The sequence below is a fragment of the Arvicola amphibius genome, chromosome 6, assembly GCF_903992535.2.
Source record: "Arvicola amphibius chromosome 6, mArvAmp1.2, whole genome shotgun sequence".
Taxonomy (NCBI): Eukaryota; Metazoa; Chordata; class Mammalia; order Rodentia; family Cricetidae; genus Arvicola; species Arvicola amphibius.
Window position 1 is genome coordinate 89,598,670 of NC_052052.2, and position 27,927 is coordinate 89,626,596.

The 27,927-nt window shown below is 39.0% G+C and overlaps 1 protein-coding gene across 15 annotated transcripts in view; it reads left to right on the top strand.

The window, feature by feature from the left end:
- Positions 1–27,927, top strand: part of Crem (cAMP responsive element modulator) — a 66,742-nt gene that overhangs the window by 21,795 nt on the left and 17,020 nt on the right. For 4 of the 15 annotated variants that reach the window (XM_038332607.2, XM_038332609.2, XM_038332608.2 and 1 more), the window contains exons 3-4: positions 15,496–15,590; positions 15,734–15,876. The exons of 2 other annotated variants lie outside the window; for them this stretch is intronic. In XM_038332607.2, the coding sequence (XP_038188535.1) occupies positions 15,496–15,590; positions 15,734–15,876 (238 nt within the window). Of the gene's footprint in view, positions 1–11,959; positions 12,107–15,495; positions 15,591–15,733; positions 15,877–24,483; positions 24,673–27,927 lie in introns of all 15 variants that reach the window. 9 more of the 15 variants (XM_038332604.2, XM_038332605.2, XM_038332606.2 and 6 more) reach the window with 5 other exon arrangements.

Genomic DNA, 27,927 nt, shown 5'->3' on the forward strand with positions numbered 1-27,927 from the left:
CAAGACTTATTTTTTCATGTGTATGAATATTTATGTGCATTCATGTATTGCACCACACTCATGTATGATACCCAAGAGGTCAGAAGAGCGCTTCTGAGCCCTATAACTAGAGTTGCAGTCATGGTTATGCATCGTCATGTAGGTGCTGGGGACTGAACTCTGTAAGATCAACAAGTTTTCTTATCCACTGAGCCATCTTTCCAGTCCTCTCAGTTTTTTTTTTTTTTTTTGTGGTAGGTACTTAGTGCAATAAACCTTCCTCTTAGGCCTGTCTTCGTGGTGTCCCATAGATTTTGGTATGTTATGTTTTCATTTACAGTCAATTCTAGGATTTTTAAAATTTTCACGTTAGTTTTTTTCTTAACCCAATCACCATTCAGTAGTGTGTTGTTTAGTTTCCATGAGTTTGTGTACTTTCTGTAGTTTCTCTTGCTGTTGATGACCAGCTTTGCTGCACTGTAAATAGGTAGAATGCAGGATATTATTTCCTTTCTTATTATAATTTTTGGCTTCCAGTACCCACATGGTAGCTCACAAACATTTATGTCCTCTTTCTTTTGACTTCCATTAGTAATAAGCACACATGTGGTGCTTATGCTTGTATTGTGGATGCTTGTTTTGTGTCCTAATATGTGATCAGTTTTTGAAAATTTCATTGACTTCTGAGAAGAATGTGTATTTTTTAGTATTTGTGTGGAATGTTCTGTAGGTATCTGTTAGATCTATTTGGCTTGTGGTATCATTTAACTCCAATGTTTTTCTACTTAGCTTTTGTCAGGATATCCTGTTTATTGGTGAGAGTGAAGTGTTGAAGTCATCTGATACCACTGTAGTATCTGATATCTAATAGTATTTCTTTTATGAAATTGAGTGCATCCATGTTTGGTATACTTATTTTAGAATTGGAGTATCTTTATTTATTTATTTATTTATTTATTTATTTTTCGGGGCAGGGTTTCTCTGTAGCTTTAGAGTCTGTCCTGGAACTAGCTCTTGTAGACCAGGCTGGTCTCGAACTCACAAAGATTCGCCTGCCTCTGCCTCCTGAGTGCTGGGATTAAAAGTGTGCACCACCACTGACTGGCTAGTGGATTGTTTATTTAATGAATATGTAGTGACCTTTCTTATCCCTTCTGTCTAGTTTTAGTTTGTAGTTTCTTTCATAAGACATCAGAATTGCTATTCCTGCTTGCTTTTCAGTTTCATTTGGAAGCAGCAAAAAGATGTGTTCCATTTTCTAATCCAGTCTGATAGTCTGTGCTATTTGTTGAGGGAATTGAGATCATTAATATTAAGAGTTAACAATTGATAGATGTGTATTGTGTTTGTATGTTATTTTCTTAGACTTCCTTTGAGTAACTGTTTTGGAGTTACTTAATACCTGTGGCCTACTGGGTGTGTTTATCCTTTTCTTCAGATTGAAGTATTCTTCCAATAATCTCTGTAGAGCTGGCTTAATGATCATAAATTAATCTGTTTTTATATTGGAAATATTTTATTTCTCCTTCAGTTTTAATAGATAGTTTGGTTGGGTATAATGTTTTGATCCCTTTATAATGTGTTGTGAAGGGTTTCATTCCTGGGTCTGTCTATTTGGAATTCTGTAGGCCACTTGTACTTGGATAAGTATTTCTTTCTCTAGACTGGGGAAATTTTATTCTATGGTTTTGTTTTGTTTTGTTTTTGAGACCAGGCCTCACTATGTAGCACTAACTGACCTGGAATTCATTGAGTAGACCAGAGTGACATCGAATTCACAAACATCCACTTGCCTCAGTCTCCTGAGTGCTACTATTTAAGGTTGCATGCTACAATACCAAGTTCTTTTATGATTTTATTGAAAATATTTATTTAAAGAATCTATTATCTATCTATCTGTCTATCTATTTAACTCATATACAGTGTTCTGTCTGCATGTATACCTGCTGGCCAGAAGATGGCACCAAATCTCATTACAGATGGTTGTGAGCCACCATGTGGTTTTCTGGGAATTGAACTCAGGACCTCTGGAAGAATAACCAGTGCTCCTAACCACTGAGTCATCTCTCCAACCCTGAAAATATATTCAATGCCTTCATTGTGATCGTGTCCTTTTAGTCCCATAATCTATAGGTTAGCTCTTTACCTGGCTTCCTGTTGTAAAAGGAAGCGGCAGGCTGCTTTTCATACCGCCTGGCTCCCAGCCGCCCAGCTAGCTTATGCCCAAAATAATCACACAGAGATCTGTATTAATTAAATTGCTGCCTGGCCCATTATTTCTAGCCTCTTATTGGCTAACTCTCACATCTTGTTTAACCCATTTCATTAATCTGTATTTCACCACAATGTCGTGGCTTACCGGGAAAGATTCAGCATGTCTGACCTGGCGGCTGGCTCTATAGCTGCTCTCTCTGACCCTGCTTTCTTCCTCCCAGAATTCAGTTCTGTATTCTCCACCCATCTAAGGGCTGCCCTATCAAAGATCAAGGCAGTTTTCTTTATTCAACCAATGAAAGCAACACATAGAAAGAAGACCCTCCTACACCATTTCCCCTTATTCTGTTTAAACAAAAAGGAAGGCTTTAACTTTAACATAGTAAAATTACATATAACAAAACAGTTATCAAGCAAGAATTACAGTTACAATATTTATATCTATTTTATCTTTTTAATTTTTTATATGGTTTATTTTTTTATATTTAAAAATTTCCATCTCCTCCCCTCCTCCTCCCCCTTCCCTCCCCTCCATCCATACCCCCCCTCCCTCCCTCCCTCTCCAGGCCAAGGAGCCATCGGGGTTCCCTACTCTATGTTAAGACCAAGGTCCTCCCAACTCCCCCCAGGTCCAGGAAGGTGATCAACCAAGCTGAGAAGGCTCCCACAGAGCTTGTCCATGCAGAAGAAGCATAGCCCAGCGCCATTGTCCTTGGCTTCTCAGTCAGCCTCCACCATCGGCCACATCTATTTTATCTTTTATCATAACTAAGGAAAACTATAACTATCTATCTATTCTTCAACTCTTTCAAAGACTCCAGAAGGATATAATATTACCTAAGTAAACAAGAAGTAAGCAACTACCAAAACTCTAGAACTGACAGAGACATCTCAATGCCTGGAGAGTCACCCAAAGTTCTTTTGTACTGTTGGGGCATCCATCTTCAGCCTACAGGCCCATAGTATCCAGCAGACATTTCCATGAAGCAGGAAATTTCAAAGACAGTTCAGTCACTTTCTTCTGTATCCTGCAGAATGTCTCACAGACTCTTTCATGAATCAGGAACCCTGGAAGATCATCTCACCTTTAGGCAAGTACATCAGTCCTCTCTCTGCGGGTTCTTTGTGTCCAGTTTATGCAACAGTCCAGGCAAGAGCAGTTTCTTGCCCAGATGGCTAACCAACTCCATAAGGAGCTTCTTCGATGTCTATCTTCCTCTTGAAGTAGATTGGTGCTGCCAGAAGCAGACGTGTCTCATTGTTGTGAAAAGCCCTAAGTTATTAAAACATTTTAAATGCCATAGTCCGTAGTCTTTGAAAGATATGAAGAATGCCTATCTACCTGAAATATATCTCTATATATCTAGAAAATCTAACTAACTTGACTACAAGCTTGACTATTATTGATGATTAACCATTAACAACCTATATTTCCTAATTATACATTACATTTTAAATGAACTACACAATCAATACCTTAATCAAGATCAGAAATATCTATACATATAACAAAATTGACCTTAAATTTATATCACTAAAGCAAAATCCATACCAATGCAAATTATCCATATCTATATCATATCCCCCTTTAAATGTAAAAGAACATTTATAAACAATATTTGGGAATGTGGGCACAGTTATTTCTCTCCAAACTGCTTTGTGCTGTATGGGGGCGCTGTTAATCAGGTCTTTTATGGTATAACCTGTGTGCTAGGTTCATCTCAATTGGCAGTTGAATGACGTAATTTTCTGAAAGTGTTCACGGTGACCTTTCAGGAGAATGTGGTCTATCATACCATATTGGGATAGAAGCAATCCACAGGGTCTCATCCTCTGTGAAAACAAAAGAAGAACCTCTTTTCCAAAGCATCATATCCTTAGACCCAAATTCTGAATTCATAATACCCTTATGATATCCATTCTGGTTCAGCGTGGCAGCCCATATAATGAAATGTCTCTCTGTACCTTGCTTCTTCACAGTCAAAGAATTTAAAGAAAACACAATAATACAAAGAGTCCAGACTCTCTGTGAATTTTCCATTTTTACGTGGCTTACTTTTACTCTATCACTTTATTTTATTTTGTCTCTTTAAAGACTTTACCCTTTTTAAAAAAACATTAACTTTTTTATGACTATACTCTTTTTTTTCTCTCTCCCAAGCCTACGTATGTCTAACACTGTGACCCATTTATGGATCTTTTTTTTTTTTTTTTTGGTTTTTCGAGACAGGGTTTCCCTGTAGTTTCTAGAGCCTGTCCTGGAACTAGCTCTTGTAGACCAGGCTGGCCTCGAACTCAGAGATCCGCCTGCCTCTGCCTCCCGAGTGCTGGGATTAAAGGCGTGTGCCACCACCGCCCGGCCCATTTATGGATCTTTTATGTCTGAATCTGTCCTATTGTGAATCTGTAATTCTTTACTATCCAGGAGCACTCCTTAAAATGCTGAGCACTTCTTAAAAACTTAAGTTGTGCTATGTAGGTGTAATATGGTACCACCTGTTTACTGCCCAGTCTAAACCTTAACTGTGCTGTTATTATAATAATTATGATAGTTCCTGAGTTCAGCACAGTTCAGCATGGTGGAGCAGAGCCAAAGGCACTCCTGCCACAGAGCCATTTGGTGCCCCTGAGCCGAGCACAGTTCCAGGTACACAGCAAGTTCATATTGCCATTAAGCAAGCTGTAACATTTTACTCACAGACCCCCATCTAAATGCTATGACTCCTGCAAGAGACAGAGGTCATGCTGATGGCACAACCCAGAAAGCTGGCATTTTAAAATGCCCAGTTTTTTCCTGCTGCTGAGTCAGGAAAATTTCTTTGCAGCAAGCCCGCCAAACAAACAGCAAAAAGGCTGTGTTAAATATGTTTGTGTCTATAATTCCTTTTCAAGCCCTCTCAGGTTTTTAAGTGGGTTTAGTCCATCACGTTGGGTGTGGTGTACTGCCCGGCTACCGGCCACCCAGCTACCTTATGCCCGATATAATCACACAGAGATCTCTATTAATTAAATTGCTGCCTGGCCCATTATTTCTAGCCTCTTATCGGCTAACTGTCGCATCTTGTTTAACCCATTTTTATTAATCTGTATTTTACCACGATGTCGTGGCTTACCAGGAAAGATTCAGCATGTCTGACCTGGCAGCTGGCTCCATGGCAGCTCTCTCTGACCCTGCTTTCTTTCTCCCAGAATTCAGTTCTGTACTCTCCGCCCATCTAAGGGCTGCCCTATCAAAGGCCAAGGCAGTTTTCTTTATTCAACCAATGAAAGCAACACATAGAAAGAAGATCCTCCTACACCAGCTTCCCACTTTCTCTTCATATTTATTTCAAAATTTCTCAATTGACCTTCCATTTCCTATGCATTATCCTCTGAGTCCTGACTCTGTTTTCCGATGGTCCATTCCATTGGTGAGGCTTTCCACTGAGATTTACACTTGGCTTATTGAGTTTTGCATTTCCAACATTGCTTCATTTTGACTTTTCTTCAGCAGTTCTGTTTCTGTTGAATTCTGTTTTCACATCTTGGATTGACTTTCTTACTTCATTCACCTTATTGTTTTTGTTTTCAGAGTATGTTCATGTCTTCTATGAGTTATTTTAACAAGATTATAATAATTCTGAAGTTTTCAGAAGTTCTTCCAGGCACTTTCATTAGATTCTATTATTATGGGATTTAGTTGTGGGGAAGAGATGTCGTTTTTGTTTTTGTTTTTATCCTGGGACTTGTGCATGTGCATCTGGAGTAGTTAGTTGGTTGAATTCCCTTCCTCCCTTCCTCCCTTCCTCCCTTCCTCCCTTCCTCCCTTCCTCTCTTCCTCCTTTCCTCCCTTCTGTTGTCTTCCTCCAATGGAGGTATTTACAGTGTTCAGGAAGTACTTAGTAGTAGGTCTGAGAGGTCTACTGTCTTCTGTAGGACTGGTAGAGGAAGAATCTGAGCAGCATAGGTGGGCCTAAGCAGGGGAAGCTGGGTTTCTTACATGTTACAGGAAACTGTGCAGGCAAAATTCCTAGGCACTGTAGGTGGGCCTATGGCAGAAGGCAATGGCCAGCATATGGTTTCAGGATGGTATAGATGGGCCTAAGCATGGGAAGTGAATGCAGGGGGATATGAGGGTCAGGAACCTGGTGCACGAGGTCATGTGAGCTTTTAATGAGTAATAATGATTTTTAAGTCCATTAACTCTATCAATATAGTTGCAGGCTTAATGTTTATCACTTAATAGCATCCTCAAAGCTAGTGAGCATATAGAATGTCAGCTTTGCAGATTTAAGTGCTTTCTTCTTTAAAGGATACATCTAAAGTCAAGGGTACATTATTTTTATTTTAGAAGTTTAATGATGGTCTCTTAAGCTTTTGGCTGCCCAGAGTTTGGGCATAAAAGAATTATCATTGAAGAATTCACTTAACTCACCTCTAGAATTTTAGTACTGCCTGTGTTTGAGGGAATTTACAAAATGTTTCTTCATTAGTTTTGCCTTGCTTTGTTTTTCTGAGACAAGGTCTTGCTTATGTAAACTAAACTAGCCTCAAACTCACAGAGGTGTCTGTCTGTCTTCTGAAGGCTGGGACAAAAGACATGTATCACTGTGTCTGGCCCAGGTACTGTTTAAAATATATTATTGATATGAATATATGTGTACCATGGTGTGTATGTGGAAGTTAGAGAAACAGCTTGTGGGAGTCAGTTCTCTTCTTCCACAATGTTGTTCCAGGATCAAACACAGGTCAAGTCTTGGCAGCAGAGGTTTTACTCAGAGTCATCTTGACCTGCATCAGGTATTTCTAAACCATTTCTGATAGAACTATTGTTTAATATGGAGTCTTCAGACTGATACTTGAAAGATAGAGTGACTGAAAGCATGATCTCCCCCCTCTCTATAGATACACACACACACACACACACACACACACACACACACACACACACACACACACACATCTTTATGTCAGCTTGCCACAAGCTGAAAGCATCTGAGTGGAGTGAGCCTCAATTACGAAAATGAAGACCAGCCTGTGGAAGATTTTTTAAATTAGTGATTGATGGGGGAGAACCCAGCCCATTGTGGGTGGTACTATCCCTGGTTGTCCTGGGGTGTATAAAAAAGTATACTGAGCAAGCCATAAGGAGTAAGCCAGTAAGCAGAGTTCCTGCATGGCCTCTACATCAGTTCCTTCTTCCAGGTCCCTGCTTGAATTCCTGCTCTGACTCCACAGCTTCCCTTAGTGATGGATTGCTACCTGGAAGTATAAGCTGAAATGAACCCTTTCCTCAGCAAGTTGCTTTGCTCGTGGTGTTTCTTCACAGCAATAGTAACCTAACTAGGATGTGTGTGTGTGTGTGTGTGTGTGTGTGTGTGTGTGTGTGTATAAAATATATAATATATATATTTAAAGCTTATGATCCATTCTTGATTTAGTTCTTCAAATGATCTCATCTGTTGAAGCTGGAGTGTTTCTTCACAGGAAGTGAATACACAGATTGCATGTACAGCACAACTTTTGAGGATATTTCTAGTATTCTTGAGTTTCTCTGCTGTAGTTTCATTATCATCAAATGTCTTACTTTTTTAAATTAAAAATTAAAAAAGCAGATCATTAAGATGCAGTGGTAGGACTTGTCAGAGAACTCTAATTCTACAGAGTAAAGTTCTTCAATATGAGCAACTGTCATAGTTTTAAATTTTTTTCACCACCAGCTTGTCATTGTGCTGTGCCTCTAGTCTCAGTTACTGAGGAGGTCAACTGGTAAAGGCCAGAGTTTGAGACCCGTATCTCAGAAAAGAAAAGCAAGTGTGGGCTAAGGACACCTGCAGAGGGTGCAGCAGCGTCTTATGACAGTATGCTAGCTTCTCTTTGGGTTAAAGTGGTTTTGTTTTGCCTTTCTATACAAGTTAAAAGCATGTTTTATATTTTGCTAATCAGTGATCTACAAACGGTCAGTGTTACTGGGTATGAGCCCTGGCTGTGAAGCTTTACTAGAGTTGAAATCTCAGCCTGCCTCAGCCTCTATTTGACTTAAGCAACAGCAGACTGTAATGCAACATTATTATAGAGTAGCTATCACAAAGTGTTCTGTGCACTGCAGAACCTTGGGTGAGACTCTGAAGATGCTTTCATACATAATAAAAGGTATTGTCTTTTATGTATAATAATAAAATATTATTTACCTTTTACTCTCTATTAGCATTTGTACTGATATTTGTACTGATATACAAAAACAATGGGTGGAGGGTAAACTGTTGGTCTTAATTTGAACCGTGTTCCTAGCATCAAGAAGCATGATTAGCCTTTTTTCTTCATTGCCATTCCTCCGAAGTGAGAGTTCTGAATGGACTAGTAAGAACTGTGGTACAGCATGGCCCTGAGGTCCTCTGTCATGAGGTGGGATGTGTTTTGAGGAAAGGTGCTGTGCTCCACGTTAGCCTCACCCACTGAGCCAGTGCCTTCCTAGAAGTATTTCATGGTGTCGCATAGTCTTGAGTGGGTTAAAGATCCATCCAAAGACTACATACAGATCAATGGATGTTAATGTCATTGGTTCAGAGTCAGGAACAACCACTTGTGAGTTTCAGAGTTGTGACAAAGAAGACATTCTTTCTCGCCTGTGAAAAGCTATAGTAATCCTCCTGCCCTTTAAAATCCACTGTGTGAGGTTCAGATTTTCTTCACATATCACCCAATGCAACACATTGCAGATTCATTTTGTAAGTATAATTAGAGTCTGCATCTGGGACTGCAGAGATGGCTCAGCCATTAAAGGCTAGGTTCACAAACCAAAAATAAGAGTCTAGATCTGTTTGATTGAAACAAGTCATTAAAGCCAGGTGTGGTGGAGCATGCTTATAATCTCAGCGCTTGGGAGGCAGAGATGGGATGGGGCATCATGAATTTGAGGCCATTCTTGAATGAATATATATAGTATGTATAATTCCAGACTAACCTGTTCTACATATCAAGAACCTGTCTCAAAGTTGATGATATGGCTCATCAGGTTAAAGTACATGCTGCTGCACGGCACCTGATGGCCTCGTTCAGTTCCTAGGATCCACATGGTAGAAGGAAAGAATCTATATTATATTTATGCAAAATAATTATAATAATAAGAAAATCAAAAAACAACGAAAACCTTAATCATTAAAAAGAAGCTGTTAGTCTGCCATGGTGGTGTGTGTCTGTAATCTCAGCAGAAGCAGCTGGATCTCTGTTAGTTTGAGGCTAGCTTGTTCTTTGTAGTAAGTTCCAGGCTAGCCAGGAATACATTATGAAGCTTTGTCTCAAAAACAGCATCAAACCTCAACCAACTGAAAACACATGTATACAAACAAAATCCTCAAAGTAAAAGTACTATCACTATTTTTAGGAAATAGTTTTGTTTTGGAAGAAATGTAACTTTTTCATAAAATGATAGCATGTAGTAGATTTACTATTGCTGAGCTATTGGTTGGTAATTTTTCCCTTTTACTTTCTAGTGTGATACAAATCAGTAGATAAAACCCTCTGGAGCTGTCTTGTGTGGGCTTACAAAAGCCAGACATGTACATCTTTTTTCAGCTTTGTGTATATGGTTTCCAGTTGCAGCCTGAAACAAGTCATGATGCATAATACATAGTTTATATCACAGATATAAGCAAAAACTCTGTCAGGATTCCCATTTCCTAGGACCTGGTTATTAAATATTTACTAGCACTCTACTAGGTTGAAATCCAGTAGGTTTAGGTAATGTAAATACTGTAGGGTTGATGAAATGGCTCAGATGCTGACAGCCAACTGCCAATTTAATGGCCCGAGTCTGACCCCAGGGAACTACGTGGTAAAGGAGAAAACCGCCTCCTGTAAGCTGTCCTCTCACCTTCACATGCACACTGGCATACACAAAGTAGCACACACAGTGCATATACACATACCATGGCATACACATACACATACACACAAAATCACTCTAAATGTAATAAAATACTTAAAAACAACAAGAAACTGAGGTCATTAGCAAGTTTTAAGTATAAAGATGTCCCGAGACAAAATAGTTTGAGATTTAGCTGTGAGGAGAAGGGAACCTTTTGGCAGTTAACATGGAGATAAATGGCTTTTTATAATTTTACAGTGTTGCCTTTTGTGCTGAGAGTTGTAGAATAAATACTTTTTCTTTTTACCTTGAACTGTTCAACCTATGGTTACATATAAGATGTTCTTTCTTCCAAAACCCAAGGCAGGTGATATTGGGGTAGGCCGGCTGAACCCCAAGGCAGGTGATATTGGGGTAGGCCGGCTGAACCCCAAGGCAGGTGATATTGGGGTAGGCCGGCTGAGCTCGCCTGGTAGCTTGTCCGTGTCAGCTGTCACTTTCTGACTTCACTTGTCTGTACGTGACATTCGTGGCTGATGAGTGGTGTTAACTCTACCTATTTGATCTGTCGTTTCTTAGGCATCATTTTTAACAATTCTGCTTTATCATCAGTCCACATAGTTCAGTGCTTGGCATATGGTTTCTTTTTTATGATTAAATTGTAACCTTTGGGATTACTAGAGAAAGATTTGCTTTCTTAGAGAATGATGATGTAAGGAAATCACAATTATTTGTTATAAATCTAGTTGTTGTTGTTTTTTTTTTTTTTCCAAAGAGAGGTCTTTCTGTGTTCCCCAACCTGGCCACAAAATCATGATCCCCCTGCTTCAGCCTCCTGAGTGCCACCATTGCCACCTTGCAAACACAGCTTAAAATAGTTTTTAAAGTAACATACACTAGTAAAGTAGCTTGGGACTCATTGGTGTTTCTTAAAAATTGAGGTCTCACTTGGATGCTTCCATGAAAAATAACACTTTTAGGTTCTTGTATTACTCAAGATTCTCCCACAGTGTATTTCATTTTTAAGATCTTTGAGTGGTTTGAATAAGCCATAATGTGTAGTGAACCTAAGTAAATGCAGTAAAGTTTCTAAAATTATTGTGGCAGGTTGAAATGGCATGTTCTCACTAGGGATCTTAGTAGATTTCAAGTCCAGTTCAAAGCAAGTTTGTTACGAGTGCTCAGTAGATGGGAGACACCTAAATTAACTCTTCTCTCAGTTCAAAACCGTTGGATGGCTCTTGTTCTCTCTTGATCCATGTTGGGAAGAGGGTAAGTGTTAGGAGGCTACACCAACCCTGAGACAGGAGACGTTTCTGGAGCAGAGATACTTAAGGCTTGAAAGGTCCTGTAATTTCTTTGCTCTCTGGTGTACTCTGTGTGTGTATGTGTTTGTGTGTGTGTGTGTGTACATGTGTATTTGTGTGGTTATAGACTGTAAAATTGCTTTTTCTTAAACTAATATTGAGACAGAATATCAGCTTGCATCTAAAATAGTGAAAAAATTACCATATACAAAACATTTCATTTATCCAAAAGTAATTCATGTTTAAATTTCCTCCAGTCTCTCTTAAGAAGTTAAAGAGGAAGAGTTTGTATTTTGGCCTGAAGAGGGCATCCCTGCTAGTAGCATGAGTTGCATCGAGGTAGTTTAACTGCTTTAGAACTTTGTGCTCGGAACATTCTTAGCTGCCAAAGCATGGGCACCAAAAGTGAGGCGCATGGGTTCTTTAGTATCTGTCACATCAGAGAATGACAGTTCCAGGACGGTGACTACCTCCTAATGGTAAGTACCCCATGTGTTTGTCATTTCTAAGATTCAAGAGAAGCAGGCTGGTTGTGATAGCAAGTGGTACTCTTAAAAATAAACAGAAGCCATGCAAGTCCAGCTTTAATCCTCAATGATGGTCATTTTTTCAGGTTTCTGTAGCTGGATCAGGCACTGGAAGAGGCTCCCCAGCTGTGACTCTAGTACAGTTACCTTCAGGCCAAACTGTGCAGGTCCAGGGAGTAATTCAGACACCACATCCATCGGTTATTCAGTCACCACCAGTACAAACTCTGCAGGTTAGCTTCCTTCCTTGGCAACCTGTCTTTGACTTTCTGGAGCTTTAAAATTTCTTCTTTTATTTAATTCATTTATCATCATTTTTCTTTATTTTATTCTTTTGGATAAGGTCCCACATTGTAACTAAGGCTAGCTTTGAACTCTTCTCCTCCTCCTCCTCAGCCTTTCAAATCATGGGACTACAGGCAAGTGCCACCACTTGTCTCTTTACTGTAACTTTACATTCAAGACATCTTCTTGGATACTTGGGAGATTTTCTTTTTATGTGTGGTACATTGTTGCTCTTAATTTACATGATGAATAATTGCTAGTTAAGCAATTTTATCTTTTAACTTCTTGTTTCCAGATTTATATTTATTTAGCAAAGCTCTCTAGTGGTATTTTGAGGGTTCTTGTAAGACATTGTACTAAACATAGTACTATGAAAACTATAGTTCTGGCTGACTTCAAACTCACTGTGTAAGCCAGCAGACCTCCTGCCTCAGCCTCCTGAGTGCATCATTGCACTTGGCCCAGAAATTTATTTTACATTTAGTGAATGCAACCCTTAGAAGTCAGGCTGTCACTATTTATTTCTGTTGCTGCTGGGACTTAAACTTCAGGTCTTCGTTCATGCTCAGCTCATGCTCCAGCATCTGTTGTACCCAGTCTCAAAGTGGGGCTCCTCATCACTTGGGCACTTTATTTCCATGCTGTGGGATTGCGATCAGATACATATTGTACTACCTATTATTACCAGAGTGATCACAGGTCCTAATTATTGAAAGTAGTTTTTTTCTATTAATAGATGTAAATTATTATGCATGCACTTTATAGCATACTTATCTACTGAATGGATTTCTGCTTCTTTCTTATGTCACGTTATCATTATTCCTTAAGTGTAGAAGTTATTTGAACCTAACTGGTGACAGATAAGCCTCCAGTCTGTGAGGAAAACAGACATGCATATATACTTAACCTTGCCTTTGCCTGCATGCCCGAGTGTAGCTTATCACAGAATGCCGTGACGACCACAGTACAGTGATACGAGAAATACGCATACTTCCTAAGCGTGCTGTCTTGTCAGAATAGTCTGTCTGTCCTTTGTTCTCAGGGTGTAAAATAGTTCCTATCATTGTCTTTAATTTTGTGACCTTTGATTGCAAGAATTTGTAATTTCTGATCCAAATTATAAAGTAAGAACATTTTTCCCTTGTTACTTCTTACATTATGGCTTTTATTGGAAGTACAAGTTTTAGCTGGCTGGTATTGGAAGGCAGCATTGCCTTATATTCTGATACTTCATTATTGCTGTTGTTTTTAGTGAATGAAATCACTTGTCTTTGTAGAGATAAATGCTCATAGATCTTACCTTTGAATTTCTGTGTTTTATGTGACAATCATTCTGCCGGAACTTTAATTTTTTAATGCTTTTATTATTGTATATTAGTTACATGAATAGTGGTTTCATTCATTATGATATTTCATAATGTATTGCTCATATTCATGTCAACTTTTCTATTTCTCCTTTTTTTCTGTTTTTTTTTTGAGACAGGGTTTCTCTGTGTAGCACTGTCTATCCTAGAACTTGGTCTGTAGATCAGGCTGGCCTCAAACTCACAGACATCTACCTGCCTCTGCCTCCCGAATGTTGAGATTAAAGGCGTATTCCACCAGTCATCTAATCTTTTCTAAACTGGATAAAATAATGGCCACTACTGCACATGAGGGAAGTGCAGTAGTTTCGGACAGCTATGTGAAGTGTATTGCCAGTGTAAGATACATGATACATCACCATATAGGGCAACATTTTTCCTCAATAAGTTATGTTCTTTGTGTGTTTTTGTGTATTGTATCCATGACCAGAAGTGTCCTATTTGTGGATGAATATATATATGTAAGTGTATACACAATACACACCTGTATATATGCATTGAAGACTATATATTCCTTCTATTAAAATCAGAAATGAATTTTTAATATATTTTTACTTGGCAAGCAATTTTTATCAATTTGCTCTGAACAACATTTTGTTTTGAAGTGTGTGTGTGTGTGTGTGTGTGTGTGTGTGTGTATGTGTGTGTGTATGTGTGTGTATACTGGCATGACTAGATGGCTAGTTAAAATATATGTTACTTTATGTCATCTTTTTCATACTGGAAATAATTTAAATCTGCTAATTCTGCACAAACTTGGAATTTTCAAGAGAAAAATATACCGATACTCTTTTTCCTCCTTTTTGGCACTTTTTCTAGAGAAGATTTTTGAAGCTCAAACTGGCTTCAAACTCATTGTCTCTAAGGATGACCTTGAATTTTGTATGTTCCTGTTTCTACCTTCAAGTATTGGGTTTATGGTCATATACTACCACACCAGGTTTTATGTGGTGCTGGGGTTCAAACAGACTCACACTGTTCTTAACTGTACTCACCCTGTTGTAGAGCAGGAACTACATGGCCTTGCTTTTGTTCTTGATATTTTTAGTTTTCTGCACATCACATTCTCATGTAATCCTAATACAAAGTTTCATAAACTCGTCTCTCCTAAACCGTAGACTTAAGAGACTAAATAAATCGACAGAAGACATGTTTAGAGATTCATTATTTTAGTTTTCTCATTTTCTTTAATTGTTATATCATTGTATTGTTGCCTGGCTTAAGAGTGAAATCATTCTGAAAACTCTGATGCTGTTATTTTTGTCTGTCTCTCTGTCTGTCTCCCTGTCTGTCTGTCTCGCACCCAGCCATCAGCCTATGCTTTATGTGGGTGTGTCTTTGGGTGCATTCCATAGTGTCTCCTCGGAGGCCAGAGGACAGCCAGTGGACATTTGTTCTCCCGTGGGTCTTGGGGCTGAACTCAGGTTGTCAGGCTTAGAAGCAAGTGCTTTTGTTCACTGAGCCCATCTTACTGGCCCTTTAAACAGAAGTTTATTTTGACTTCAGAATCTTTAAACTCTAACATAATCTTCATAATATAAATCCTTCTCTTCATAAGCCCAGTTTGCTGACTTGTTTACTACGTAAGTACTCATTCTTCTTTGGGCCTACCTAGTCTCTGACTTTTATACTCAGCTTATGCCAGCGGTAATGTGAAGAAAACGCTAAATTGGGTAGTTTTCCCACCTCTGTTACGGTCTCACTCAGTGTTATCTGGACTTACAAAAACAATTCAGGTTTGGAGTTTTGGGTCTGAAGTGTTTGGTGTTTTCCCTTTCCTGTGACCCCTCCTTGGAATGGCAGATATTCTTTCCACTGAGTTTATGTAGTATTTACAGTCTGTACCATTCTTTGCTTTCCTTTTCACACAAGCACTAAGCTGAATTCTACCAGCAGATTCTTAATCACCAGTTTTTGAATGAGGATGAAGATCATATATTTTATGATGGGTTTCAGAAAATCTTGTATTATAGGTAGCAACAATTGCAGAGACAGATGATTCTGCAGAATCAGAAGTAATCGATTCTCATAAACGTAGAGAAATTCTTTCACGAAGACCCTCATATAGGTGAGTTAACTAACTTTCCTCCTGCAATGTTTTTACCCCAATAGGTACAATAATTATAGAGCAAAACAACTATTATTTATAGCTTTCCTGTTTCCTGTTTCTTTTTATATCCTAATTGCTTATATTGTTAAATTATATTTTAGAAAAATACTGAATGAACTTTCCTCTGATGTGCCTGGTATTCCCAAGATTGAAGAAGAAAAATCAGAGGAAGAAGGAACACCACCTAACATTGCTACCATGGCAGTACCAACTAGCATATATCAGACTAGCACGGGGCAATACAGTATGTATGCTATGATTCAATAGACACAGTGCTAGCTTTAAGTCTTCCCTAGTCACAGTGAAGCAGCATGGGCTTGGGCATCTAATGCTTTTCATCAGCTGTACGCTGCTAACAACTGTGTGCCATAGAGTAAAAAGTACATGTGAAAGGGAAAGCAGTAAGAAGTTTGTACTGAAAAGTCGAAGTCTTCGTTGCTGGATATGAAAGATAAATGGTTAAAAGTTAAAGGGATGGTTTTCTATTTACATGTTTATATTCATCTCAAGTAAAAGTTTTAAAGTTCCTGTTTTTGTTGTCTTCATGTTATAAATGTCTGTATTTTATTGTTGCTGGCTTTTGTTGCCAATAGCTTATTACAATTTATCGGAAAGAGGTAAATATGTTTTCTAAATTGTGTTTCAGATGTAATTTTGTTTTCATTACTCTGTTAATTTGTGCTGCAGTTTTTCTAAAAGTACAAAAAAGATTTAACTTTCAAACTATAGCAGTTGGATAGATCATTTTATTTGGACTTTACTTACTGGAAGCTCTAATAAACAGATATATTGGCATTTAGTCTTGTGCATTTTAATGGATTATTACTTCTGTGCTTTTTGTTCTAACTAAAGCACTAATTATTTTCCCATTTTCCCGTGTCAAAGGACATTTGATAAACAAAAGCAATGAACTGTGGACCTAGAAAACAAAGTAAAGGAAAAGAAAGGAAGGCAGGGAGCAGCTGCTGTTCCGGGACTGGGTGTGTGTGATGTTAAATACTGCGTCAAAATGCAAAGACTTTACATTTTCAGTTTTTCCTTTTAAAAAGTACTAATAACCCCAAAGCTTCAAGGCTTGGCTATTAAAACATGTTATTATTATCTTCTTTTTTGTATGGAAAGCTCTTACGAAGCTGTTAGGGTTTGTTGTTGTTTGTTTCTTAGAATTTCTCCTGTGTTGATATTTGCTATATTAAATTAAACCCCTTTGGTAGTTTTTGGTAGATTCTGTCATGACACCTGTCTGAGATGGGTGTAATTTAATCCACACCTTGTACGGGATGCTAAATGCACATGTTCAAAATGATTGTTAAGACAATTCCTATGACCTTTTGTTTCCATCTTTGTTTCTTTGGTCCACTGGGATGGTGTAGTGAATGTTTCAGGACTGAAAACCAGAGCTTGTCAGTTTTTGTGCCTCTGTAGTGCAATTCAAGGTTCCAGAGGTCAGAGCTCCTCAGCCCTTGGTCCCTGGACAGGCTGAACATGCCTGGGAGGCTAGAACCTCCTGACTGAGTCCCAGCCTTGAGCAACTTTGCCCATTTACCCAGTGGGCTGTTTACATTATTGTTTTCCGTTTGTGCTATAATAGGGAAAGGTTGGTAATCACTGCTGAAAGAATGTTAAGACTTCTTAAAGTTTTAGGGATGAGCGAAGAGGCTGTAATCTTGGCATTTCTCTGGCAAAGCCTGATACTACATAGGACTTATCGAGACAGCAGTGATCTAACTACAGGGAGTAGGGAAGTTGATGCTGTGGGTTAATTTCCTTAGATCATCACTACAAAATGTGACATAGTGAAGTGGAAACTAAAATATGTTGAAGTCGAGAAAATGCACTGAAGGATGCTGGCGTCTGCATTAGTTCTCTCAGTGATCTGGTCAAGAGGCAGCGCAGATGTTAGTCTTTGAGGTGGGAATAAGTTCAATGGTCAAACCATGGGGCTTGTGTGAAGACAAAAGAAAAGAATGGGTCAAACTGGGGAGAAAAAGATGAGCAAACATTGGGATGAGACAAAGAAGTGTAGATTAGCTGAGAGAGTCTCCATGCTCGTTAAACCCTCCTTTCTAGGAGCTTCTGAGCCACGACACCTGTGCTCCTGGCACCAGCTGCCACACTGGGCATATAAGCTCACTGTAAGATGCAGGGCTGGGGGATGAATCAGGAGGTCCAGGTAAAACTAGACGGCTACTTGGCTTGTTTGTTTGTCCCACAAGAATAATTTCTATACGTCTATTAGAGAATATTTATATTTATATTATACCTTTATATACATATAAAATCCACTGTAATTAATCATATTTCTTAGTAAGTAAAACTGTGTGTGTTTTGATGTTTTTATGTTATATATATAAATATTTAAGAATATAAATAGTTGTTAGCATCCTTTGGCTTTTGGAATAGTTTGACTAGAATTTCTGAATTTTTTTATGCATTGTTTTGAGTCACCCTCATAATCTTAATTGTGATATGAGTACTGAAATTGAGGAAATAAAAATATATTTACTTATTTTCTCCCATGTATAAATAGTTACATTAAAAGTATTGTGTGTATCTATGTATATGTGTGCACACGTGTATGCAGGCACACTTGCTTACACATGCAAGTATAAAAGCTAGAGGCTGACATGGATGTCTTCTTGTACAACTTCTTCACCTTGTGTTTTGAGTCAAGGTCTCATCTGGGGCTCACCATTGTGTCAAAACTTTCTGGCCAGTGAGCCCCTGGAACTCACTCATCTCAGTGACTGTTGAGGTGACAGATGCGCAGCACCGTGCCCAGCTTTCCCACGCGTGCTGGGAACTCAGGGCCTCTGTCTGCACAGCAGGTGCTTTTCCCACTGAGCCATCTCCCTAGCCCAAAGCCATATTTTTAATAGTTGGAAGATGTTTGTTAGAAATTGATCTTACGGTTTTAGTTTCTTTTCTTGTTAGTTTTTCTCGTAGTCCTAGGGATCCCTCTCGGACCTTGCACATGTTAGACAAGCTTCTGTTTACTATTTATCCCCAAAATAATTATTTCACTAGAAACAGGAAAATAGGCAGACTTTAGAAATAGAACTTAAAAATTTTAAACTTTAAACAGGGAAAGATTTATTGTTTCAGCACCAACTAAATAGCTACACCTGCAGAGATTCTGCCAGGAATACAGATCCTTGCAGTAGTAGGTTTATTATCTAATGGAGGAAGCCGGGGGTATGGTGTATGTGAGGCCTGGGCTCTACTCTCCAGCACCATGGTCAATTGGTTTGGAAAAGCAGTTCTACCTGAGGGGAAAATCCTGAGCTAAGATGGCATTTGAGAAAGTGTTAGCAAAAAATGTTACTTGCTGCATAAAACATTTAAAATATACAGTGAATTCATAAAAACAAAAGTGAAAAGAAAATTAAATGTCTTAAATTTAATTTGAATTTTAAAAATATTTATTTTATATGTATAGGTGGTTTTGGATGAATGTATGTCTGTTCACCATGTGTATCCCCGGTGCCTGAGAAGGCCAAAAGAGAGCATCCGATCCTCTGGGACTGGAGTTTGAGACAGTTATGAGTTGCCATGTGGATGCTAAGAGTCAAACCTGGGTCTTCTTGACCCAAGTGCTCTTAGCCACTGGGCCATCTCTCCAGCTCTAAATTATTGAATGTTTTTAATGCATTTTCTTCTTTGAGGAAAAATTAAACCCATTCTCTGGTACACCCAACCTCTTCCTTTTCCAGTGAAAGGCTGTCACCAAGACTTCACACTATTCTTTCTAGATGTCCCATTTTTTTCTCTTCTACTATATTTTACTAAGAACCTTATTGGAATGAGTCTCTATGACTTATCTTTTCTGGATATGCCAGGTAAGTGGGTCATACCAAAATCCACCTAAAAGACAAGTATGTATATTTTGGACTGCTTAAAGAACCCAGAATTAAAATGCTTATTAGCTTATATTAATTATATTTAATAATAAGTAATTACATATAATAATGAGTTTTATTATGACATTTTTATACAAGTGCATATATATCATAAGAATTTGGAACCTTAGGATGCTCATATGAATTAACCCTTTTCTTATAAAGGCATTTGTTTTGCACATTCTAAAGAAACTCTACTTGTATATTCTTAGCTGTGACATTGCTTACATCCTCCCAAGTTACTTTCAAAATGATTTATGTAGTTAATGTCATGTATGTATGTGTTTTGACCTTTGTGTTGCTCTTCTCATGGTAACTGATTTATATTTTTTTGTTACCCTGGCTTTTAAGACACACAATTTATTGTCTCTCTCTCCTTATTTCCTCTCCTTTTGCCCCCATACCCAGTTCCAGCACTGAGCATCAAACCAAGGCCTTGTGCTTCATGCATTCTTCTCTGCCACTGGCCCACACCTGCTATCCATGCCAGATGTGGGGCACGCCTTTAATCCCAGCACTCGGAGGCAGAAATAGGTGCATCTCTGTGAGTTTGAGGCCAGCCTGGTCTACATAGTTTCAGGATGGCTAGGGATCTGTAGTGAGACCCTGTCTCAAAAAGCCATTTTTTTCTTTTTTCTTTTTCCTTTTCCTCTTCCTATTTTCCTTCCTTCCTTCCTTCCTTCCTTCCTTCCTTCCTTCCTTCCTTCCTTCCTTCCTTCCTTCTTTCCTTCCTTCCTTCATTTTGGTAGTGGAGTTAGGCATGGTGGCACAGCATAAGCATGCCTTGAATCCCAGCACTTAAGAGCCAGAGATGTTTGTGGATCTCTGAGTTTGAGGCCAGCCTGACCTATATAGTTTCAGGACAGTCAGGGCTACACAGAAAAATCCTGTATCAAAGAAAACAAAAACAAAAACCCAAACAAAACAAAGAAAAAATTAATGTGAGATTTCGGTTTTGATTCTTCCAATTGCAGTTTGAAATTAGAGTAGTTTTGAATTACATCTACTTAAATATTTACATGCTTATGCATTTGAATTACTTCTATGCACAAGTTTAGAATAAAAATATATATGAATCAAGTGAAGAGAGCTCAGATTTTAAGTTGAGTGAATTCTGATGGTTTGCTCAGAAACTTTTCCAGTTGTTTACATTTTTCCTTTTGAGACAGAGTCTCCCTATTGTAGCTCTAGTTGAAACTCAGTATGTAAACCAGGCTGGCCTAGTAGAGGTCTGCCTGATTCTCTGCTTCCCAAGTGCATTACCATGCTTGGCCAGGTTTCCACTCTTTAAATTCATCTTTTCTGTCTTTATTAATTATATAGGACTTAAAATTTGCTTTTTGGGCTTTGGGACATATAACTCCGTTGGTAGAGTGCTTGCCAATTGTGCATGAAGCTCTGGTTATATCTCCAATGTGGCCTGAACTACAAGTAGCTGTATATTCCACTGATGTGAGCACTTGGGAAGTGGAGGCAGGAGGCTCAGAAATCCAAGGTCATCATCAGCTGCTTATTAAGTTCAAGGCCAGGCTGAGACGTGAGACCTTCTTCATCTCATAAATAATGTTATTCCTCCTTTAATAATAATAATCACTGTCATAAAAGGTTAAGTAATGCTAATAAGTAATGGAAGTAGCAGATTTCTGTCATAGTTTTGTGTCCCAGAAATGTTTGGGGTTTATTTATTTGGACAAGCAGATAAGTTTTATCATCCTATCTGGTATTGCCCATGGTGTGTGGTGAATTGTGGGAAACTAGGCTGGGGTTAGTATTTACTTTTTTTTTTTTTTGGTTTTTTGAGACAGGGTTTCTCTGTAGCTTTGGAGCCTGTCCTGTAACTAGCTCTGTAGACCAGGCTGGTCTCGAACTCACAGAGATCCGCCTGCCTCTGCCTCCCGAGTTCTGGGATTAAAGGCGTGCACCACCATCACCCAGCTAATATTTACTTAAAACTAAATCTCTGACTACATGAGAATGCATATCAAAGATATTTGTATAACCATCTAAAATTAACTTGTAGATACATACTTAGTAAATAAATAAGTTGTGTTTAATCTGGACAAACAGGCTTCGTTTTGTACTGGTGATACAAGTTTTCAGCAAAAGCTGGCCTCAAGCTCTGGATTCTTCTGCCTCATCCTCCGGAGTGCTGACAGCACAGGCAGGGCAATCCAAACTGTTTTTAAGTTAAGGTCATTGTGTTCAACATTCAGCCAGTAGATACTGGATGGCCTTGTGTTATGGGTTATAAAAGTTTAGCAAAAAAATGTTTATGTTTTTAACAATTAAAATAGTAGTAGCTTATCCTATTCCTTTATTACTGTGAACTGAGAGCATAGTATCAAGTTGAGTCAGCTAAAAATGAAAATGTATAGTTTTGATGATTATAATGTCAATTTTAATTAAATTTAACAAAACTTTAAAATGTTATTCTATATAATGTTATTTTTTTTTTGTTTTTTTTTGTTTTTTCGAGACAGGGTTTCTCTGTAGCTTTGGAGCCTGTCCTGGAACTAGCTCTTGTAGACCAGGCTGGTCTCGAACTCACAGAGATTCGCCTGCCTCTGCCTCCCGAGTGCTGGGATTAAAGGCGTGCGCCACCACCGCCCGGCTCTATATAATGTTATTAAGGCTATAATAAAAAAATAAGTATGGTCGAAATTTAAAAGATACTTTTTCATTTGCTTGAATCTCGGTCCACATTCATGAACCAGTATGGACTATGCTTTTTTAACAGATATGTATATGTAAGATAAAGAAGCCTTATGCCTTTGTTGAATGAGTTACTTCAGGGAAACATTAAAAGGCTGTGTTGAAGAGATGATGCCTCTGGGGATACTTACAGCCTTTCCAAAGAACTGGACTCAGCTTCTAGCCCCCATCTCGGTCAGCTTACACCTGCCTATGGCTCTACCTTCAGCCGATCTGACATCCTCATCTGGCACCTGAGGGGACACACACACACACACACACACACACACACACACACACACACACGGAGATAATAAAATAAAAAATGTAAAAGGCTGGGTTCTCAGAGTAAAATGACTCGGAGATACAAAGGTATTTTATTTTCATGATTGCTAGCGACCATTCAGTTGTTGTGAACCCTCCAGATGTGCCCAGCCCCCATAGTGACTCAAATGGTGACTAGGAAGGGGAAATGGGTGATAGAAACAGTTCACAGCTGAGCAAGGTAGTGTATGCCTATGATCCCAGCCGTAGGAGATAGAGGCAAGAGGATCAAGAGTTCAAGGTCATCTTCTAGTTCTGGGGCACATACTGCATGAGACCCCATCTCAAAACTCAAGACAACAAACACATTTCTTTTTACTGTTGTATTTGCTGAAAGCTTTCTGTAATAGCTTTGCTATTTCAGCACACGGTCTCATTGTAGTTTAGACCAGCCTGGAGTTCATGGCAATCTTGCTGTGTCTCCCAGAATGCTAGGATTACAGGCACATGCCAGCATGCCTAGCTGATAAGTTTTGTTGGTTGTTTGTTTTTAAAGGCTAAAATAAAATATATTTTTAAATTTATTCAGACATATTTTATTTTTCATACTTTTTAATCTTGATTGATATTTATTGAAAGTAAGTTATTCTATCTTTGGATATTTTAGCTCCTTAGAAGTTTCTGCTTAAATCTGTTACTACAGATGGCCCATTTCCAGGATCTCTGAAACATTAAACTTTATTCTCCAACAGTAAATTCCCTTTTGGATGGGAAGAGCCTCTATCATTTCAGAATGCCAAAATCAGAAGCCCTGTCAGTCTAAAATATAAATGGCTAATGAAAGAGATTTATCAGTGGAAATGTTTCTGGCATGGCAGTTTGTGTGCTGTGGGTGTGGGTGTAGTGTTTTCAGTTTTATATATAAAATTATGTATTTTAATTTTAATTATATTTTGGTTTTACCAGAAAATAAAATGACAGACTCTTAATATTATAATCTGTTCATATTATGAAAACAAAATTTACGAGAAAAATTACTTTAAAAAATACTAAAAAGGAAGAAAGTAAGAATAGGGCAACCCTGCCCCCCCCAAAGTAATTCGGTACTTATTTCAGGATTCTAATAACTGATCCAAAACCCTGACATTGTATTGTTGAAAAATTAAGAAAAAGAGAAAATTCAATTTCTGTGATTGGAGTTTGAAACCTTCATTTAACTGAGACCTTCATTAAGTGAAATTTTGACTGAGAGTTACTCCCTCCGTCCCTCCCACCCTCCGTTTCTGTGAGAGCCTGAGGTTGTATCCTTTGCCTGGTTCATGATCTGAGCACGCACTCTGCCACTGAGCTTCAGACATCTCAACTCTTAAAACTGCCTTTCATCTAACAGTAGATCAGAAATGTAGTTAGGTGATATAAAGTACAGACTTAATACAATCACAGTGCCTGATGGAAATGTAACTGACCATTTCCTAATTCTCAGAATGTTGTTTATAACTAAAATATGAAAGAATTTGTAATACTTGGAAGCTGGATTTTGCGTTTGCATGAACTGTTCTTCTGGAGGGCTGGCATTCGATTCCCAGCACTTGCATGGCATCTCACAATTATGTAACTCCAGTCCAGGGGCTCTAATACCCCTTCTGGCCTTACAAACACCAGCGGTGCCTGCGGTGCAAAACATACGTGTAGGCAGTGCATCCACACACATTAAAACATAATTGAGTGGGATAGATACCTAGAAGGAAACTTCGTGGACTCTAGGAATAATAAAAAGACCTAAATAGAAAATGCAGTCAACAGCAAAACCATAATAAAATAATTTGTGTTCATAATCTTTTATAAAGTTCTCCCCACGATGAAGAAGCTAATATTCCTTACTAGTCCCACTTAGGAAAGTAACAGTGGAAGTAGTGGTAGTATGTAGAATATATTCTCCCAATATGGGATTCCAATAACTCAGAATTCTCTAATATTTCTTCTTTCTTTTTATTAAGTTGCTATAGCCCAAGGTGGAACAATCCAGATTTCTAACCCAGGAACTGATGGTGTTCAGGGACTCCAGGCATTAACAATGACAAATTCAGGAGCTCCTCCGCCAGGTGCTACAATTGTACAGTATGCAGCACAATCAGCCGATGGCACACAGCAGTTCTTTGTCCCAGGCAGCCAGGTTGTTGTTCAAGGTATATTTTATTAATATAATACATATAGAATACCTGTGGGTTGCTGTCTCTCGCCTTGTAGTGTCTGTGTGCAGTGTTGTGAAATAAAAGGGTAGATTTTTTTGGAGGGATGGGAGACACACAAGTTCAAAGAAATATTTATACTAAAGAGAATTAAAGTATGGTTTTCACTGACTCTGAAGAGAGGGTAATTTCAGAGCAGCGTGATAAATGAGGCGAGAGGGAAGCAATGCATTTTTAAACGAAGTAAATATCTTTCATGTAGTGCCACATGCTGTACCTAGTGTGTTATTTTTTAATTTTGCTGTGCCTGTGTGTGTGTGTGTGTGTGTGTGTGTGTGTGTGCAGTATTCATGCCATTGCTTGTGTGTGGAGGTCAGGACAGCTCTGTGGAGTCAGTTACTTCTTCTCACGGTTTATGTGGGTTCTGGGGATCAGACTTAGAATACCAGGCCGTGCAGAGAGTCCTTCACTGACTGAGCCGTCTCAGTGACCTCCAGTGTGTTTTTATTAATTTGATATGGATATTTGAGTTTATAGCCAGTGACATCTTAAACTTGTTCTTTTTTCCTACCTTATTTTTTCAAGATTAATTTTTACGTAACTCATTTAAAAACAAGTGCAGATGTTCCTATCTTCTAGAGTCTTCTTAGTATTTAAGGTCCTCACTGTAGGTCTTGAAGAGAGCCTGTAGTGAAGTGGAATAGGATGCAGCCGCAAGCTTTCAGCATCGCCTGTGAGCCGAGCTAAAACTGGGCTGTATATTAATTTCATTCAACTGTGCTTATAACTATAAAGCATGTATTTAATACAACTTAAAAATCATGTTTTTATTCTTGTCTTTTGGTGGGTCTGCTTGTTTAGAATGCATCACACTAACTTTAAGGAAAGTAATATCTGTTCTTTTATTTTGAGAGTCTTGGAAATACGGTCCAGCTGACCTAGAACTTGAAGATGTTCACTGCTTCAGCTTCCTGAGTGCTGAGATTACAGGCATGTGGCCCTATGGCTGACTGATGAGCTAGCTCCTTTACTCTTAAGTATTTGAAGAATGAAAGTGGGGTGTAATAGAAGTGTATGGAGTCTGAAAGGCTGGAGAGATGGCTCCATGGTTAGGAGTGCTTGCTGCACAGTTGTGAGGACTGCAGTTTAGATCCCAGCACTCACAAAACAAGTCAGCTGTGATGCATATGCCCGTAGCCACAGCTCCAGGGATGGTGGAGACAGGATTTCTGTGGTGTTCTGACTTCCAGCCTAGCTGAGAAAACAGGAACCTCAGGCTCAGAGAGAGACCCTACCTCACAGAGATCTGCAGTCAGAGGAGTTCAGCTGGCTGTCTTCTGGCCACACATACACACGCACATATTCTTAACAAAGTCACAGAAACACATACAAACCAACACACGAGCCTATCCTGAAAACGAGAGGAAAGACTGAAGCTAGGTGGGACTGTGCATGGCGATAACCCCAGCACTTGGGAGGGGAGGCAAGAGGCTTACTCCTGAGTTTCTTGTTTTGTTTTTTGTTTTTCGAGACAGGGTCTCTCTGTGTAACAGCCCTGGCTGTTCTGGAACTAGTTCTGTACCTCGAACTCACAGAGATCCGCCTGCCTCTGCCTCCGGGGCTTAAAGGTATGCTATGCCACCTGGGCTACTCTGAGTTTTAAGCCCACTTAGACTACACAAGTTCCCAATCAGCCAGGGTTCTATCGTGACACCCTGCACCCTCCCCAAACCAAACCACAAAACAAAGATCATGCCCCTAAAAGAATAAAAGTGGAATTTTATGCGTAAAACAGTATTTACATACTAATGTTTTCCTTACCATTCATTAAATTTTCCCTATGCTCCTGAACCTTGTTTGTCTAAATGAATAAAGAATAGTCCTTCATTCTCATGTCACCTTTTTTTACATGGAAAAATATGCAAAATTGACACTATAAAATGTTTTGAGACTTTTTCATACTTTACATAATACACATGTTAGTTTTATGCTTTGGGGGTTAAAAATCATTTTCTTCCACAAGTTTCAAGCCTATTTTATTTTATACCTTTTGTGTGGGGGCATACATGTATACATGTCTGTGTCTGGGTAGGTTTCTGCCTCCTGACCACTGGGATTTCAGGCATGTGCCTGGCCTGGCTTTTTATGTGAGTGCTGGGGACCACAGCTTGTGTGGGAAGCACTTTACTGACTAAGCAACTTTCCAGCCTCTCCTCTTGCTTCCTCGGTTTCTATTGTTTTGAGCTAGAAACCCAGGAGGTACTCTTCACTCTTCCTGCCCCTCCTATTCAAAGCTCCTTTAGAGAGTCGTCCTAATAGCTAAGTCGGAAGGTTTTCATGTCTTACACCCACTGCTGTATCAGCCTCTTCAGGCAGCTGTCCCTGTGGTCTGGATTACCACAACAGACAGCCTTCTTGGAGCTGATAGCTTTAGGACTACTTTTCAATACGCCCGGGGCAGAGGCTCTTTTCCTGGCTCATTGTAGGGGAATACCACCTCAGAGTTCATTCAGACCCTTGTCATCACCTTCTAATGATACTGGGAGCCATTAATACTTTTTTTTTTTTTAAAGTGAGATGTCATCTCCATGTCTGCTTTTATAGCATACTCTTCTGCTTCTCCAGGTTAAAATGGTCTGTCCCCAAATTCCCCCTAAACATTCCCTTAATCTATTCCAATTGAGATAAAATACTATGGACTGGAATGCTTTTATAATTCACATTTATATTTTTATGATTCTGGGGACTGGGAAGCCTAAGAATAAGTATCTCTGGAGTACCTGCTTCCTGATTCACACATAGCTGCCATCTGTCTCCTTACATGGTGGAAAAGACCAGGGGGCTCTCTAGGGTTTGTGTGCTTGTTGTATAACTTTTCCTGGGAGATGTGGACAAATGTTTATCAAGCCAATCTGGGGCAGCCATGATGAAAAGGATGCTTCTACCCAAGTCTGATGTGGTAAATCAGTGAGCTAATTGGGGCTGCTCACACGAAGACAAATGAAATGTTACTTCTAGGAGCAGCTGCATCGCAGAAACACTCATCCCAACATAGGCGATGGCCTCGTGCTCCTTACCCATTCCCAGCAGAGCTGTGGTGGGAGTCTCCTCTGCCAGCAACCGGTACTACCTTATAGAACCCGAGGAAGAGACTCATCTATCCTGCAGTTTCTGGAGCTTTCGGGAGACTTTTCTTTACTTGTGAATCTTCTGGGCCTCATCTTCCTCCTAGAGGAAGGGACTGGATGTTTT